This window comes from Salvelinus namaycush, chromosome 7, assembly GCF_016432855.1.
Source record: "Salvelinus namaycush isolate Seneca chromosome 7, SaNama_1.0, whole genome shotgun sequence".
NCBI classification, from domain to species: domain Eukaryota; kingdom Metazoa; phylum Chordata; class Actinopteri; order Salmoniformes; family Salmonidae; genus Salvelinus; species Salvelinus namaycush.
The window spans coordinates 58156047-58172847 of record NC_052313.1 but is presented as its reverse complement, the minus strand read 5'-3'; the positions used below and the strand labels follow the sequence as shown (position 1 = coordinate 58172847).

The 16801-nt window shown below is 46.6% G+C and overlaps 2 protein-coding genes across 2 annotated transcripts; both read right to left on the bottom strand.

Moving 5' to 3' along the window:
- Positions 1-1054: 1054 nt before the first annotated feature.
- LOC120051517 (carbohydrate sulfotransferase 10-like) lies at positions 1055-5969 on the bottom strand. Its single transcript, XM_038998424.1, has 6 exons — positions 5870-5969; positions 5193-5335; positions 4914-5023; positions 4563-4800; positions 3789-3894; positions 1055-3441 (listed from the first exon to the last, which is right to left on the bottom strand). The coding sequence occupies exons 2-6, from the start codon at positions 5302-5304 to the stop codon at positions 2883-2885; spliced, it is 1125 nt and encodes a 374-aa protein (XP_038854352.1). The 5' UTR covers positions 5305-5335; positions 5870-5969; the 3' UTR covers positions 1055-2882.
- Positions 5970-9667: 3698 nt separating this feature from the next.
- On the bottom strand, positions 9668-12315 carry LOC120050574 (60S ribosomal protein L31-like). The gene is made up of 5 exons (XM_038997165.1): positions 12252-12315; positions 11704-11807; positions 11293-11418; positions 9986-10098; positions 9668-9735 (listed from the first exon to the last, which is right to left on the bottom strand). The coding sequence occupies exons 2-5, from the start codon at positions 11805-11807 to the stop codon at positions 9704-9706; spliced, it is 375 nt and encodes a 124-aa protein (XP_038853093.1). The 5' UTR covers positions 12252-12315; the 3' UTR covers positions 9668-9703.
- Between the last annotated feature and the right edge of the window lie 4486 nt (positions 12316-16801).

Sequence of the window (16801 nt, the reverse complement as noted above, 5' to 3'; positions counted from 1 at the left end):
GACTGGTTTGGGTTTTTATTTTACCTTCTATAACGGTATTTGAATGTTTGGTTTGTTAAATGTGATACGCAGTGTGTAACGTCCATATTTATAGTTCACTACTTGAGTCATCTCTCCCCCATGCGGCTTTCCACACAGACCTAGCCCTGGCTCCAGGTCCTGTCACTCAAGGAGCGCATTTGTTTTTCCTCGACCACGAGACACTTGCGTTCAGGCTGCATGGTCTATGCAGCACATGCAACAATGTTGATGACAACGATGCAGTTGTCACTTTGCGTCTTAATATAAATCTACTAGCATTCTATAATTACACTATTAGCTTGTTTTTTTACATCTGCAAACTGCTAGTTTGTCTTAAGTTGTTCTTAAATCTTGTTAGCCGCTAATGCTAATCGCTAGCTAATAAATGTACTAGAAAGAGCAAGGGTAATTAGCTTTTCAGCCTGATACCAGTGATGGTGTAGACCTAATTCAGCATGTTTGTGCAACAGTATTTTCTAAATTCGAGGTAAACGCAAAGCAAGAATGTTAGCTACTTCATGTAGCTAAGAGAGAACAGTCAATGTAGCCAAAGATTAAAGGGCCCCCTAGGAAACACCTATCATCAACACTTTAGTTCCTACACTAGTTCCTACAATAACTCCTCCCTGGCATTTTCATTCGTTGTCATGTCAAACACTGTATTAAAAGTGCCCACTATTATATAACTAGAATAGACATTCTATTTCCATGATTCCAACAGTTAAGTGTTATGCTCTAAATGCAAGTCAAATTGCAACATTTGGTTAAAAGGAAGGCCCAGATTGCTTGCCCATATCGTGTAGCCCTACGTGGCAGTGTAGAAATGATCTCAAATGCAGAAAACGATGACTTTTGGGGGGGTTGAAGTTGAATTGAACAGTATAAAACAATCAGAATGCAGAAAGACCCATTTTGAAATCACGTAGTATCTATGTGTTGCCACCTTAGGATCACACACTACTCATAAAGAACATGTACAACTTTTATTATTCAAAAACATAAAATGAAAAAAGAAAATACTGTGCTGTAATATTTTGCCCATATGGCCCAGCCCTAGGTGTAATTGAATGAATTGTGGTGGGTCTACTGCTAGAATGAGAATATCAGGTCTACTGCAGGGTAACTGACCTCACATGTAAAGACAAAATACATACATGTGTTGTGGTACAGAGAAGAGTGCAAAAGACCAGTTTTATATTTTACATGAAACCTTTATTACTCAGTAACCATGGCCTGTCCACCTAGCTCTGGCAATACCATGTGACTGACCATACCAAACATTGGTTGATTAAAAAAGGTCAACAGGAAACTGTCACTCACTTCTCTTCATGGACGCCATTGGACGGTGTCCTGTTTAGGATGAAGAATAAGACAATTCATGGAATTCAATTGTGAAATAACAGTTCTGAGGATGAGAAAATGAAACCATTTTTTCCTTCTCCCAGGTACAGTGCCAATGTAGTCTAATGTACTGCCCTTACAGGTGGCAAACAGACAGAGGAAGCGAGGCATCCCACTCCCTCACTTTATGGTTTATATACAGTCAAGGAACTAAGTAGACCAGACACAGCTGCTATCGCAATGGTGTCTACGGGAGAGCCACCGCTTAAGTAGAACGTAAACAGCCTGAGTAAGACATCTTCGTTCATCCACCTTCTTTGACATAAGTATGGGTATAGAAGAGGGTTGGCTGTATGCCTCCAATCCATATTGCCATGATCCCATATTATGTGTCTGGGCTGAATTTAACTGGATTAACCCTGAAGGCCATCTATATATCTGTCTGTCTACTGTACTGGATGGGAACATGAGGTAAGACCCAGGGACTGTACACCCCATGACATAATACAGGCATAGTATTATCCACTGTAGTAGCTTCAGCCAATCAGCAGGAGTTACGCCACAGTGAACCTTCCCCCTGTCACCTGAACACAGGCATTGCAGACACTGACTCCTCCCACTCAGCGCTTGTCAACCCTTTGAGATCACAGAATCACACCATTTATATAGGTGCCGAGTCTTGAAGCTAGATGGAGTTGCTCTACTCTGTATGAGGGGTTAGACTGGAGGGAAGAGAGCTGGGGCTCTGATATTGTTAACCGGTTAGTGTTTCACTACCATCTCTATAACCTCGCATTCAAACTGATTCTGCTACGTTTCAATGGTGTGCTCAGCATTCAGTCTGGTTTAACCAGGCTACTGTCTCCCAGACCCACTTCAGTGTTAGTCCATAATGCAGTACCAGCAGCAGACCTGCTTTGTGTAGAAGTAGTGCAGAGGGTGGTACAATTTAGCACAGTATGTAACAGTAATCTCTGGTTTAAATAAAGTAATTATTATAATACAAAAAGCTTTGTTAAATAACATTAAAATGTGGCACTTAATTCATTGGTCGTAGGGCGAATACAGCCATTAGCCATGACCATAGTGAGTAACTCTCCATCACCTCGGTCCTCATGCCATTCATGGCCACCATGGTGACGGCTACCAGGAAGTAGAGGCATGTAGTACAGTCATCGCCCATGGTGACAGTTGCTAGGCAGAGGCAGGAAGTGTTGCTAGGTCGAGACAGGAATTACTGTCAGCCAGGTAGAGGAGTGACGATCATCCTACAGCAGATCAGCACGTTATATCAGACCAACCTGTAGTCTCCATCCCTCCCTGGCTCGAGCCCGGATGGTGGGGATCACTAGTCTCTACTATGGCTCCTAGTTAGAGCAGCCAGGCTAGGTGGCTAGCTAGCTACACCCTCCCTACCTCTTCAGTAAACCACACACTGATTAAGATGCATGTTAGATTAGAGAGACATTATATTATTATAATATCGTTGCAAAACAGTCTTTCTTTAGTGTCATCGTCATTCAGTTTAGCAGGAAGTCCGGGCTGGGGTAGCCGAAGAGGCTGAAGTCTCCTTGGTACCGGCCGTAAAGCCGCCTGACGTCCCGCTTGCTGATGCCTGAGAAGTAGCGCTCCACCTTGGTCCGGTTGTAACGGGTGATCCCCGGGGGGATGGTGGGGTACGATACCAGACGCTCTATCCCGGCAGCTTTCAGGATGTAGGGGGCATCGCGTTCTAGAGTTTCGTGGTGCCCCACGACGCTGTACGTGATGTCACAGGGGGCGCAGAGTTCCGCGTACGTCACCCAGTGGATAACATGCTCCCCAAACTGACGGTCCATGCGGCGCCGCCCGGGCTCATCGCCCAGGTAACGGATGAAGTCCTCAAAGCGCAGGCCCGTAGTCGCCTTGTTGTTGTCGTTGTCACGGTGACTCTTACGGTACTTGCGGATGATGGCGGGAGCGATGTCGTGCTTGTACCAGGGCTCGAAGCGCGGGTTCTTCACAAACTTGTCCTTGAAGGCGGAGATGAGGCGCTCGAACGGGTCTCTGACGATGAAGAACTTGAAGTATGTGGCTAACCTGGTGAGATAAAACAAAAAGCACAGTGTGAGTCCCATAGAATCAGAACACCACAATGGAATACAGGGCAGGGCCAAACAAGTCAAAGGTGTTAAGCAAAACGAGCCGTCCTTCCTTGACGTAAAGCACGGCTCTATAACATTTGAGTCATTTAGCAGACATTCTTATCCAGACCGACTTACAATTAGTGCATTAATCTTAAGATAGCAAGTGATTGGGTAGGTGTAAGCAATGATAGCCTACATTACCATCTTATTACTTTAACCAATCTAACTAATTCAGATCTGTGATTACTTCAAGGAAGGACGATAGGATGCATTTCTGAAGTATTGGAGCAGGGCCTTAACCTTTTAGTGATTTCTTTCTCCGTCAGAGAGGAGAGGCGGGGCAGTCCGTTCTTCTCATGGTCATGAACCAGGTTCTCTGGGATCTCCTCCACAGTGGAGAACTCTCCTGAGGGGCAAAAGGACAGAGAAGAACACTATTTTTTCGTCCTTCACTGGGATCGAGGCTACTACATCACTACAATTTACAGACAGATAAGTACGTTTTGAGTCAACTTTTACTCATCATCACTCACTGACACTGTCACCGTCTTTCCTTCCTCTCTCCGTACCGTCCTCCCTCACCGACTCTCTCCCTACCGTCCTCCCACACCGACTCTCTCCCTACCGTCCTCCCACACCGACTCTCTCCCTACCGTCCTCCCACGCCGACTCTCTCCCTACCGTCCTCCCTCACGTCCTCCCTCACCGACTCTCTCCCTACCGTCCTCCCTCACCGACTCTCTCCCTACCGTCCTCCCTCACCGACTCTCTCCCTACCGTCCTCCCTCACCGACTCTCTCCCTACCGTCCTCCCTCACCGACTCTCTCCCTACCGTCCTCCCTCACCGACTCTCTCCCTACCGTCCTCCCTCACCGACTCTCTCCCTACCGTCCTCCCTCACCGACTCTCTCCCTACCGTCCTCCCTCACTGACTCTCTCCCTACCGTCCTCCCTCACTGACTCTCTCCCTACCGTCCTCCCTCACTGACTCTCTCCCTACCGTCCTCCCTCACTGACTCTCTCCCTACCGTCCTCCCTCACTGACTCTCTCCCTACAGTCCTCCCTCACTCACCATTGAGAACGATGAGGACCTTCTTCCATTGAGTGTTGCCCACTTTGGGGGTCTGGCAGAAGAGGATCTTGTGTTTGTCGCACACAAAGATGCGGTCCAAGACAAACTTGTTGATTGAGGTGTGAGTGAGGTTCCTGAGGGAGTCGTTCTTACACACGGCTGACAGCAGCTCCAGACGCCTCGTCTCCACAGTGTTCCAGTCTGTTGGGTTGGCCATGGAGGAGGGGCCTACTGAGGACTGACACACACACACACACACACACACACACACACACACACACACACACACACACAATTCAAGTAACTGATGATTCTGTTTCAAGGGCGCACACACACAAACAAAACACCTACCAGGTCTGATGACTTGGGAGCTCTTCTGTCTGATTTCTGAGCTGGCAGTGATTTGATGGCCTTAACTCCTGGTTGAGTCCAACTCTGCATCTCAGTCTTCTCCCCATAGTCTGAAACACAAAACACTAAGAGATCACAAGACAATTCCAAGGGGGATAGACTAGACGTTTAAATCTAACAGCATAGCTGTTATGTAACTCTAGCTGAACAATTACTGAAAGGTATAGATTGTTTTTTTCTCATCAATACTAGCTATCAGGTTTCAGTCTGATAACTTACCATCCGTGGCTCTGGCGTTAAAATTGATAAACTTGTTGGCAAACACGAGGATGAGCAACACCCAGCCGCAAGCCCCGACGAGCAGCCAGTGGTGCCGCATCGTTATTTGCATCACCCGTGGGCCATCGAAGTAGCGACGGTACCTGCAGAAACAGCTGTTTAGCAATAGCAGGTAGTCTTTCTCGCCAGACTCTGCACAGATGAAAGGGGGAAACCTTACCATACTACTTGGACTGAAGGCTAGTTAACGTTAGCTAGTTGTCATAATCTTTGGACTCAGGCGGGCGCTCCACCGGCACAGGCAGAGGAGTGGCACAGGGACAGTGAGGAGAGACTAGTTACTTAGCAGGCTACCTAGCTAGCTTAGCATCCATAGGCTACCATTTCAGCAGGCTGTAAAACTACATTACCATTTATGCCAATCACCAACTAACTATAGGCGTGGTCAAAACAACTGTCCCTACTGAAAGCCAGGGCGAGATCAATTTAGCTCAACTAGCTGGCTAACTTCAGTTAACGTTAGCTACTGTTAGCTTGTTGCTGTTTGCTGGCTAGCCATAATTCTGACCATTCCGAATAGTGTAGCAAGCTAGGCCTGCTCCTGAGTACGTTTGTCTTGATCAGAAAATGATCTGATAGTTAGTTTCCCATTGTAAAACCCAAATGTGATGTCTTACCTGCTGTGTAATTGCAACTAATGCAATAGTAACGTTTCTTGTGATGTTCGCGTACCTGTCCCGTTATCCATGTTGTTGATGCAATAACACAGACCAATTTCGCCCCCTAGCGTTCAAAAGTTTACACCGCACAACATAGGACTGGACAAGACTACCCGAGAACTAGCTATGCAATTGGCCAGTGATATCGTATGCTCCTGTATTAAAAAAAAAAAAACTCTACACAAAAAGTTGTGCATATGCTCACTGCAAATATAAAATGAGCTTAGACTATGGGCTACCATCATACATGGCTTCATATGGCACACAATGCAACATTGACTACCCGCCCCAGTCATATCATGCTGCATGTGTGTTTGGACAACAATGTGTACCCTGTTGTACATTCAGATGCCAGTGGGAATAATTATCAGTGTTGCACAATATACACATATCAGGATAAGGCTTACCGTGTGAAATACTTATTGTTTTATTAAATACATACAATACCTCAGTTACATGGCCAGCATCATGGGTATTATTGGCATTGTTTGCATAAATTACATTGCTGTTGTTGCTCTTGGTCTTCTTGGGGAGCAGCTGGGCTTGGATGTTTAGAAGAACACGCCCCTCAGCTAAGGTGAACCCCTCCCCCAACCGCTCATCATTCCTTACAGCCAGTTGGATGTGCCAGGGAGGTCAAATCAAATCAGATTGTATTGGTCGCATACACATATTTAGCAGATGTTATTGAGGGTGTAGCGAAATGCTTGTGTTCTTAGCTCCAACAGTGTAGTAGTATCTAACAATTCACAACAATACACACACATCTAAAAGTCATTGAATGGAATTAAGAAATATATAAATATTAGGACAAGCAATGTCAGTGGCATTGACTATAATACAGTTTATACATATAAAATGAGTAAAACATATGTAAACATTATTAAAGTGACCTATGATTCCATGCAGGATTGAGTAACTGGGTGGTAGCCGGCTAGGGACAGTGACTAAGATCAGGGTAGAGTACTGGGTGGAGGTCATCTAGTGATGGCTATTTAACAGTCTGATGCCCTTGAGATAGCTGTTTTTCAGTCTCTCGGTCCCAGCTTTGATGCACCTGTACTGACCTCGCCTTCTGGATGATAGCGGGGTGAACAGGCTGTGGCTCGGGTGGTTGATGTCCTTGATGATCTTTATGGCCTTCCTGTGACATTGGGTGCTGTAGGTGTCCTGGAGGGCAGACCGCAACACCCTCTGTGGCAGGCAGCTGGAGAAATTAAGTGTAAATGTCAGACACTCATCACGTCATTAAAAAAATATCCCAGTGTTGAATCAGAATAGCCCATATAACTGTGGTGGCAGAGACGAGATGAAGAGTGTCTGAAATTTGCACTCAAAATGCAAAACTCTCCAGCTTGCTAGACACTGGGATCAGGATTCAAGAGTATTTGGAAATTATGGGTAAACCCTCAAGAGACTATATTGGCTAACACAGATGACTGGTCAATGGATAGGGTTTCAATCACATCTAATAATATTTATTATATATAGTGCTTATCATCACAATGGCAATCTCAAAGAACCTAATAAATATACACTGCTCAAAAAAATAAAGGGAACACTAAAATAACACATCCTAGATCTGAATGAATGAAATATTCTTATTAAATACTTTTTTCTTTACATAGTTGAATGTGCTGACAACAAAATCACACAAAAATTATCAATGGAAATCAAATTTATCAACCCATGGAGGTCTGGATTTGGAGTCACACTCAAAATTAAAGTGGAAAACCACACTACAGGCTGATCCAACTTTGATGTAATGTCCTTAAAACAAGTCAAAATGAGGCTCAGTAGTGTGTGTGGCCTCCACGTGCCTGTATGACCTCCCTACAACGCCTGGGCATGCTCCTGATGAGGTGGCGGATGGTCTCCTGAGGGATCTCCTCCCAGACCTTGACTAAAGCATCCGCCAACTCCTGGACAGTCTGTGGTGCAACGTGGCTTTGGTGGATGGAGCGAGACATGATGTCCCAGATGTGCTCAATTGGATTCAGGTCTGGGGAACGGGCGGGCCAGTCCATAGCATCAATGCCTTCCTCTTGCAGGAACTGCTGACACACTCCAGCCACATGAGGTCTAGCATTGTCTTGCATTAGGAGGAACCCAGGGCCAACCGCACCAGCATATGGTCTCACAAGGGGTCTGAGGATCTCATCTCGGTACCTAATGGCAGTCAGGCTACCTCTGGCGAGCACATGGAGGGCTGTGCGGCCCCCCAAAGAAATGCCACCCCACACCATGACTGACCCACCGCCAAACCGGTCATGCTGGAGGATGTTGCAGGCAGCAGAACGTTCTCCACGGCGTCTCCAGACTCTGTCACATGTGCTCAGTGTGAACCTGCTTTCATCTGTGAAGAGCACAGGGCGCCAGTGGCAAATTTGCCAATCTTGGTGTTCTCTGGCAAATGCCAAACGTCCTGCACGGTGTTGGGCTGTAAGCACAACCCCCACCTGTGGACGTCGGGCCCTCATACCACCCTCATGGAGTCTGTTTCTGACCGTTTGAGCAGACACATGCACATTTGTGGCCTGCTGGAGGTCATTTTGCAGGGCTCTGGCAGTGCTCCTCCTGATCCTCCTTGCACAAAGGCGGAGGTAGCGGTCCTGCTGCTGGGTTGCTGCCCTCCTACGGCCTCCTCCACGTCTCCTGATGTACCGGCCTGTCTCCTGGTAGCGCCTCCATGCTCTGGACACTACGCTGACAGACACAGCAAACCTTCTTGCCACAGCTCGCATTGATGTGCCATCCTGGATGAGCTGCACTACCTGAGCCACTTGTGTGGGTTGTAGACTCCGTCTCATGCTACCACTAGAGTGAAAGCACCGCCAGCATTCAAAAGTGACCAAAACATCAGCCAGGAAGCATAGGAACTGAGAAGTGGTCTTTGGTCACCACCTGCAGAACCACTCCTTTATTGGGGGTGTCTTGCTAATTGCCTATAATTTCCACCTGTTGTCTATTCCATTTGCACAACAGCATGTGAAATTTATTGTCAATCAGTGGTGCTTCCTAAGTGGACAGTTTGATTTCACAGAAGTGTGATTGACTTGGAGTTACATTGTGTTGTTTAAGTGTTCCCTTTATTTTTTTGAGCAGTGTATATATCATGGTTCTGGCAGTTCTTGGACAATGGTCTTCCACAGAGGATAAGGCGTTTGAGGAAGTTGAAAAAGGCAGTAGCTTGAGTCAATAGAAAAGGAAGGGAGAAGTGTGAGGTGTTTGCGCATTTATAATGTCATGAATACAGTTACATTTAGGCACCCAACCTCATCCAGACATGCAAGTCACAGACACGCTTCAAGTAGGCCTGTATTCAGAACAGTTCATCTACTTGGTAGTGCAGGGATGATCAACTAGACTCAGCCTCAGGACCATTCCTTTTGGGAGTGGGGATTGGTCGGGGGGCTGGAACATAATTACAAATCATCTGTAGAGTGCAAATTGACTGCAAGAAGCCCAAACAGATGTTTGACTAAAACAATCATTTCAAACCTTGCTTACATTTCTATACGATCACATATCTCTCTATTATGCGTGGGAATGCTTGGGAACAGATGTGGAATTAAAATCACTTAGAGCTGACTTCCTGCTGTTTTTACAATCTTATGTTCAACTTTCCACCCAACAAAAATATATTTTTGCCCAGAAAACGGGGGGGGGGCAAATAAAACCCGTGGGCCAAATTCAGCAAGCGGGCCGCAGGTTGGGGAACCCTGTTGTAGTGTATAATAAAGACATCAGACAAAAGTCATTTTATACATTTATTCTACAAGCGTTGAAGATCTAATTCTCATCAACATTGACCGTCTGTAGACCTGTTGACAAAGGAAAGAAAAAGGTTTCAGCAACAGAGCGTGACAATAATAAACCTCTGTCTTCATCATCCCAGGGCAGAAAAGATGATCAAACTAAATCTTTCATATTGGTGTATTTGCTATTAGAAAAATCAAGAACAGAACAGGGATATACAGGAATTGAGACTATCGTTGACATTTCAGCACAAGTCTGAATAAATTATACTGTAGCAACCCTATGAAGGCACAATTGGTATTGACTACGCCTCACCTTTGTATGTTGTGACAGGGACATACGTGACGAGTGTGTACAGTTTGTTTGGGGAGTCTTCATCCTCATTGCGCTTCCTGGACAATCGTACCCTCATCCTGTATGGCACATTCCTGTAAATAACACAGGTGAACGTTAGTCTCATCCTGTATGGCACATTCCTGTAAATAACACAGGTGAACGTTAGTCTCATCCTGTATGGCACATTCCTGTAAATAACACAGGTGAACGTTAGTCTCATCCTGTATGGCACGTTCCTGTACATAACACAGGTGAACGTTAGTCTCATCCTGTATGGCACGTTCCTGTACATAACACAAGTGAACGTTAGTCTCATCCTGTATGGCACGTTCCTGTAAATAACACAGGTGAACGTTAGTCTCATCCTGTATGGCACGTTCCTGTACATAACACAGGTGAACGTTAGTCTCATCCTGTATGACACGTTCCTGTACATAACACAGGTGAACGTTAGTCTCATCCTGTATGGCACGTTCCTGTAAATAACACAGGTGAACGTTAGTCTCATCCTGTATGGCACGTTCCTGTACATAACACAGGTGAACGTTAGTCTCATCCTGTATGACACGTTCCTGTACATAACACAGGTGAACGTTAGTCTCATCCTGTATGGCACGTTCCTGTACATAACACAAGTGAACGTTAGTCTCATCTTGTATGGTACGTTCCTGTACATAACACAAGTGAACATTAGTACTAAGCAGAATGAAAACATGCTTGTGCAACAAAATTTGTAGTGCTATTTGTGTCAACAACCATAAGTGGTTGTATGGGCAGATAAAGAGCTGTTACCAAACCCTTTCCTCAAGCACCCCCAGCTATTCCATGTTTTTGATATTGGAACACGTATTGTTCCTGAGGAAGCACACCTGGGCCATGTTCAGTTGCCAAACGTTCTTGAACGTTGCAGATAGAAATGCCATGAACAGAGCCGATGTGATTCCTTATTCTACATGTCAGAGAGGCATGTTTGATCAACATACCCTATTTCTAAATGTTCCAAAATGTTTAATCCCACTGAAAGCGCCCGATTCAACAAATGGGCTTAGTGATTGTTTAACCAACTTAATGTGGTTTGGGAAACACAAGTACAGTAATACCTGATTCATATGATAACAGGGGTGTATTCACTAGACACCAAATGGAAGCAAACAGCAGAAACGGGGAGAAACTTCTGAACTTGTCCAATAGAAACCCCATGTTTACTGTTGCAAAACATTCTGCTACAGTGTGCACTAATGAATACACCCGATTAATCTTAAAACAGGCGTCTCATTAGTCCTTACTTGACGCCTTTGGTCCACACAGCCTTGTTCAGGCGGGTGTCGATGCGTACATCAGGAGTTCCCATCTCCTTCATGGCGAACTTGCGGATCTCCTTGAGAGCGCGAGGAGCTCTCCTCTTGAAGCTCCTGTAGAGAGAAGGAACTTTCTGATCAAGACCAGCCGCAGGGGACTAACAAAAACTAGCCTACATCTTGAGGGACACCTGCCAATTTAGAGGAACAGCAGATTTGTCAACAGCCATGCTCTGTGATGTAAATACTCCCTTATGATGTCACACCAGACCATATCCTCTGGTACTGATGAAAAACGACTTCAGGTGCAAATGACACAAGGGTTTTGAGGAGGCTGAGCCAACATTGATTGAACTGGCTTCTGTTGGTGAATTTGTCCATTTGCACCACAGTACTTACACTCCATGGATGCGCTTGTGGATGTTAATGGTGTATTCTCTGGTCACCACCTCATTGATGGCTGAACGCCCCTTCTTCTTCTCTCCCTTCTTGGTAGGAGCCATCTGAAAAGACAAACCGGGAAGGTTCAAGTTGAGAGATTGTCCCATACAAAGTAAAACGCCAGAACTGCAAGGCTAACGTTAGCTAGCTAGCCAGGTACACTAACGTCCAAAACAGGAAAACATCCCTGCTCCACCGAAACAAAAATGGTTCATGAAAATGGCTAAATGTAACCATTAATTGGACTGCCTGTAGTTAGCTGGCAAAAGTATATGCTGGTGTCTGGTAGCTAGCCAGCTAGCATGTTACGGAGCCTGTGGTGTGTACGGTAACTAAAGTTCTGACTATTTTTGTTAACTAAATGAATGCACAAGCATCACAAACTCAAAACCGATTGACAATGAGGTGCACAACTATGGATTTGGACAATGAAAAGATGTGTTTTATGCATAAATACTGCAAGATGGAGTTAGATTGTACGAGGATTATCAATCAGCCAAACTCACTTTGGTGGAGAACTGTTGAAAAGGAAGGACCGGAAAAGGGGATCTTGGTTAACGGAAATAGATCCGGCTGAATGTGGTCCGTAGAAAACAAGTACCGTTGACAATGTTACTACGTCTTGTTGCCATGGTAACCATGCACGCTACACTGTATCGGTATGTGGTTAGCTTTATACATTGAAACATTACTAGTGCAGAAAAGGAAGCCTATTTCATTGATAACGTAGGACCAAAACCTGAACTGGGATAAGTCGTCGAATTTTGCTATTAGTCTCTCAACTTTTAGATATAACAATATGGCAACGAATGTTAGAATTAATCCCCCGGTTGTTGAGTTTACCGACGTAAAAGCAGGGAAGGTTTACAAGACCACTGTCACGGTGACCAACACTGGAATTACCTCGAAAAGAATGAGACTGCTTGAACCCACATCAAAGGTGAAATCCTTTCTGCAGTGCTGCCTGTCAGCTGTCTGTGTGTAATACGTTAGTAAAGTTCAGAGCAACTTGTGCTTAGTTTTCATTGCGCTTTTGTCCTATTCTAACTTATAAACTCATTTTGATTGATGCAATACATTATTATACACTTTTGTTAATTCCACCCTTCATACTGCCCTGCCCCTCTATTCTTTAATTTTATCAACCCGTCCTACCACTCAAGCTGTTTAAATTCAGGGTGACAAACACAGAAACCCCCATTGCTGCTGGATTGTCCCTGAGTGGCACTCTAGAGTTCAGGCCTGAGAAAGATGAGGATGTCTGTGACCGTCTGCTCCTTGTCCTGGAAGACAAAGCCATGGAGATCCCCCTCTTAGCGTAAGTAGAGTCATACCTGTTATAACATAACTCATTCATGTAATAGCTTTCTCGGGTTCCAACAGACATGTGCCTAGGCATTAGTGGGTTATGCAATCTTCAGGTCTCATCCAAGGTTACTTATATTTGGGCTTTCCTGCAGGTTCTCCCCGGTATGTTTCTCTCACCATGGAATCTCTCGCTGATTTCGGCTCTGTGATGGCAAACAGTCAGGTGATCAGCAAAGAGGTGGAATTGACCAATCAGGGATCTGCTCCAGGTATTATGCTTTTGCCTCTCCCATTGAACCCACTTCTGTAAACTTGCTTTGATTGATTTGAGTTGACATTTGCAGTAATCTAGCTGATTTATTTCTGGTATTTGTCTTATTGTTATATGAATTGATTGCTGTTCATGCCCTTGGCCTTGCTGAAGGAGCTTTTCAGGTGCTGTATGATGGAGGCCAGTCCATCAGGCTCTCTCCCAGCAGTGGCGTCCTGCAGCCTGGCGCAACCCAGTGGCTGAAGGTGGAACTCTGCACTGACAGACCCACAAGGGTCAGAGAGGAGGCCCGGTAAGGAAACTAGAGACTCTTGAACATCATCTTAAACGCTCCACCTTATTCTGCTTAGTGTTACTTATGGGTCTTTGTTTGTGCATTTTGTGTGTGTTTATTGAGTTCCCTCCCTCCTTCCCTTTCTCCCAGGGTGAAGCTGCAGAACAGTAAGGACATGGTCCTAAAGATCAGGGCTGATGTTTTGGACCAGAGCCTGGAGCTCCAAAACCTAGAGGGGGAGAGATTGTCCTGCCTCCGCTTCGAACACGTCTTCTTTGGGACTTCCCGGGTGGAAAAGGTGGTTCTGGTGAACAATGGACCACAGGCCTGCGACTGGATGGTGGTGCTGCAGGACGATGCTTCAGGGACAGAAGTGGTACGCACACACATGCACCAACGCACACAGAGAGAAAACACACACATGCACCAACGCACACAGAGAGAAAACACACACATGTCCCTGGATGGGAGACCAGATGCTGCTGGAAGTGGTGTTGGAGGGCCAGTAGGAGGCACCCTTTCCTCTGGTCTAAATAAATGCCCCAGGGCAGTGATTGGGGACATTGCCCTGTGTGGGGTGCCGTCTTTCGGATGGGACGTTAAAAGGGTGTCCTGACTCTTTGTGATCACTAAAGATCCCATGGCACTTATCGTACAAGAGGTGTTAACCCCGGTGTCCTGGCTAAATTCCCAATCTGGTCTTCATACCATCATGGCCACCTATTCATCCCCAGTTTACAATTGTCTCATTCATTTCCCCCTCCTCTCCCCTGTAACTATTCCCCAGGTCGTTGCTGTAAATGAGAATGTGTTCTCAGTCAATGTACCTGGTAAAATAATGTTAAATACATTTTTGTTGACATATTTCACACTGAAGTGCAACTATACTAAACTGAGTTTTTAGATCCCTATCGTTAGGCCTGATACACTTTTGTATTGCTGTGTGTGTGTGTGTGTGTGTGTGTCTGTGTGTGTGTGTGTCTGTGTGTGTGTCTGTGTGTGTGTGTGTGTGTGTGTGTGTGTGTGTGTGTGTGTGTGTGTGTGTGTGTGTGTGTGTGTGTGTGTGTGTGTGTGTGTGTGTCTGTGTGTGTGTCTGTCTGTCTGTCTGTGTGTGTGTCTGTGTGTGTGTGTGTCTGTCTGTGTGTCTGTCTGTGTGTCCTGTCTGTGTGTGTGTCTGTGTGTGTGTTTGTGTGTGTGTCTATGTATGTGTGTCTGTGTGTGTGTGTCTGTGTGTTTGTGTGTTTACGTGTGTGTGTGTGTGTGTGTGTGTTTGTGTGTGTGTGTGTGTGTGTCTGTGTGTGTGTGTGTGTGTGCATGTGCGTGTGCGCGTGTGTGTGTGTGTGTGTGGTCTGTGTGTGTGTGTGTCTGTGTCTGTGTGTGTGTGTGTGTGTGTGTGTGTGTGTGTGTGTGTGTCTGTGTGTGTGTGTCTGTGTCTGTGTGTCTGTGTGTCTGTGTCTGTGTCTGTGTGTGTGTGTGTGTGTGGGTGTGTGTGTGTGTGTGTGTGTGTGCGTGCGTGCGTGCGTGCGTGCGTGCGTGCGTGCGTGCGTGTGTGTGTGTGTGTTTCATCAGGGCTTTGACCTCCAGAGGAGTACAGACGCAGCGCTGATAGAGAGGAGTGTTCGTAACAGGACCACCCCTGTGGAATCCCTCCACTGTGATCGCCTGTGTGCCCAACGAGGGACGACTGAGACCCTACGACAAAACCACTCTGTGGGTCTGCTTCCATCCTGTCAGCAGAAGGTATTCAGCCCTCCTTTGTGTGTGTGTGTGTGTGTGTCTATGTGTGGGTATAAATGTGTATAAATATATTATAACAGGCAGTATATAATGGTTGTTCTGTTCTTCAGGAGGAGCAGGGAGGAGCAGAAGACCAGTGGGGCCTCAGCAGCAGCCAGTAACAAGACTACTCACTCTTCCTCAAGTTTCAAACGGTGGGAAGTAAAGATGGCTTCAACCACCAGCAGCACTCCACTGTACTTCCCCACAATGGTACAGCAGTCTCAATCTGTTCCTTACCAATAGCAGAAACAATATTCTGCAATTTAATCATGTATTTATATCATTAGTAAAAACAACAATTGAAGCCATTCTCTGGTGAGGGGTACTGACTGACATGTGTACAACAGCTATAACAGAAATGTTGTGTTTGATTTGGGACTGTCTTGTCCTTGACCCCTGACCTCTCTGACCTCTAAGCCCTGACCTCTATCCCCAGGTTACTGTGTGGAGCTGGCGGTGGACTGGCTCAGCCCTCCCTGTCTCCCTGGTCCCCAGGCCCGGCCACAGCTTCAGCTTCCAGCAGTGCCTGAGGGAGAGCGTGTGGACGTCCTGTGTGTGCTCCACAACCTCTCCCTCTACTCTCTGTCACCTTCAAGTTCCGAAAGATGGCCAACTTCATCAATGACCCCCCTAGTGGGACCATCTCCCCAGGGCAAAAGCCAGGTAGAGAGATGGCCAACTTCCTCAGTGACCCCCCTAGTGGGACCATCTCCCCAGGGCAGAGCCAGGTAGAGAGATGGCCAACTTCCTCAGTGGACCCTCCTAGTGGGACCATCTCCCCAGGGCAGAGCCAGGTAGAGAGATGGCCAACTTCCTCAGTGACCCTCCTAGTGGGACCATCTCCCCAGGGCAAAGCCAGGTAGAGAGATGGCCAACTTCCTCAGTGACCCCCCCTAGTGGGACCATCTCCCCAGGGCAAAGGCCAGGTAGAGAGATGGCCAACTTCCTCAGTGACCCCCCCTAGTGGGACCATCTCCCCAGAGCAAAGCCAGGTAGAGAGATGGTCAACTTCCTCAGTGACCCCCCCTAGTGGGACCATCTCCCAGGGCAACGCCAGGTAGAGAGATGGTCAACTTCATCAGTGACCCTCCTAGTGGGACCATCTCCCCAGGGCAGAGCCAGGTAGAGAGATGGTCAACTTCCTCAGTGACCCCCCTAGTGGGACCATCTCCCCAGGGCAGAGCCAGGTAGAGAGATGGCCAACTTCCTCAGTGACCCCCTAGTGGGACCATCTCCCCAGGGCAGAGCCAGGTAGAGAGATGGCCAACTTCCTCAGTGACCCTCCTAGTGGGACATCTCCCCAGGGTAGAGCCAGGTAGAGAGATGGTCAACTTCCTCAGTGACCCCCCTAGTGGGACCATCTCCCCAGGGCAGAGCCAGGTAGAGAGATGGCCAACTTCCTCAGTGACCCTCCTAGTGGGACC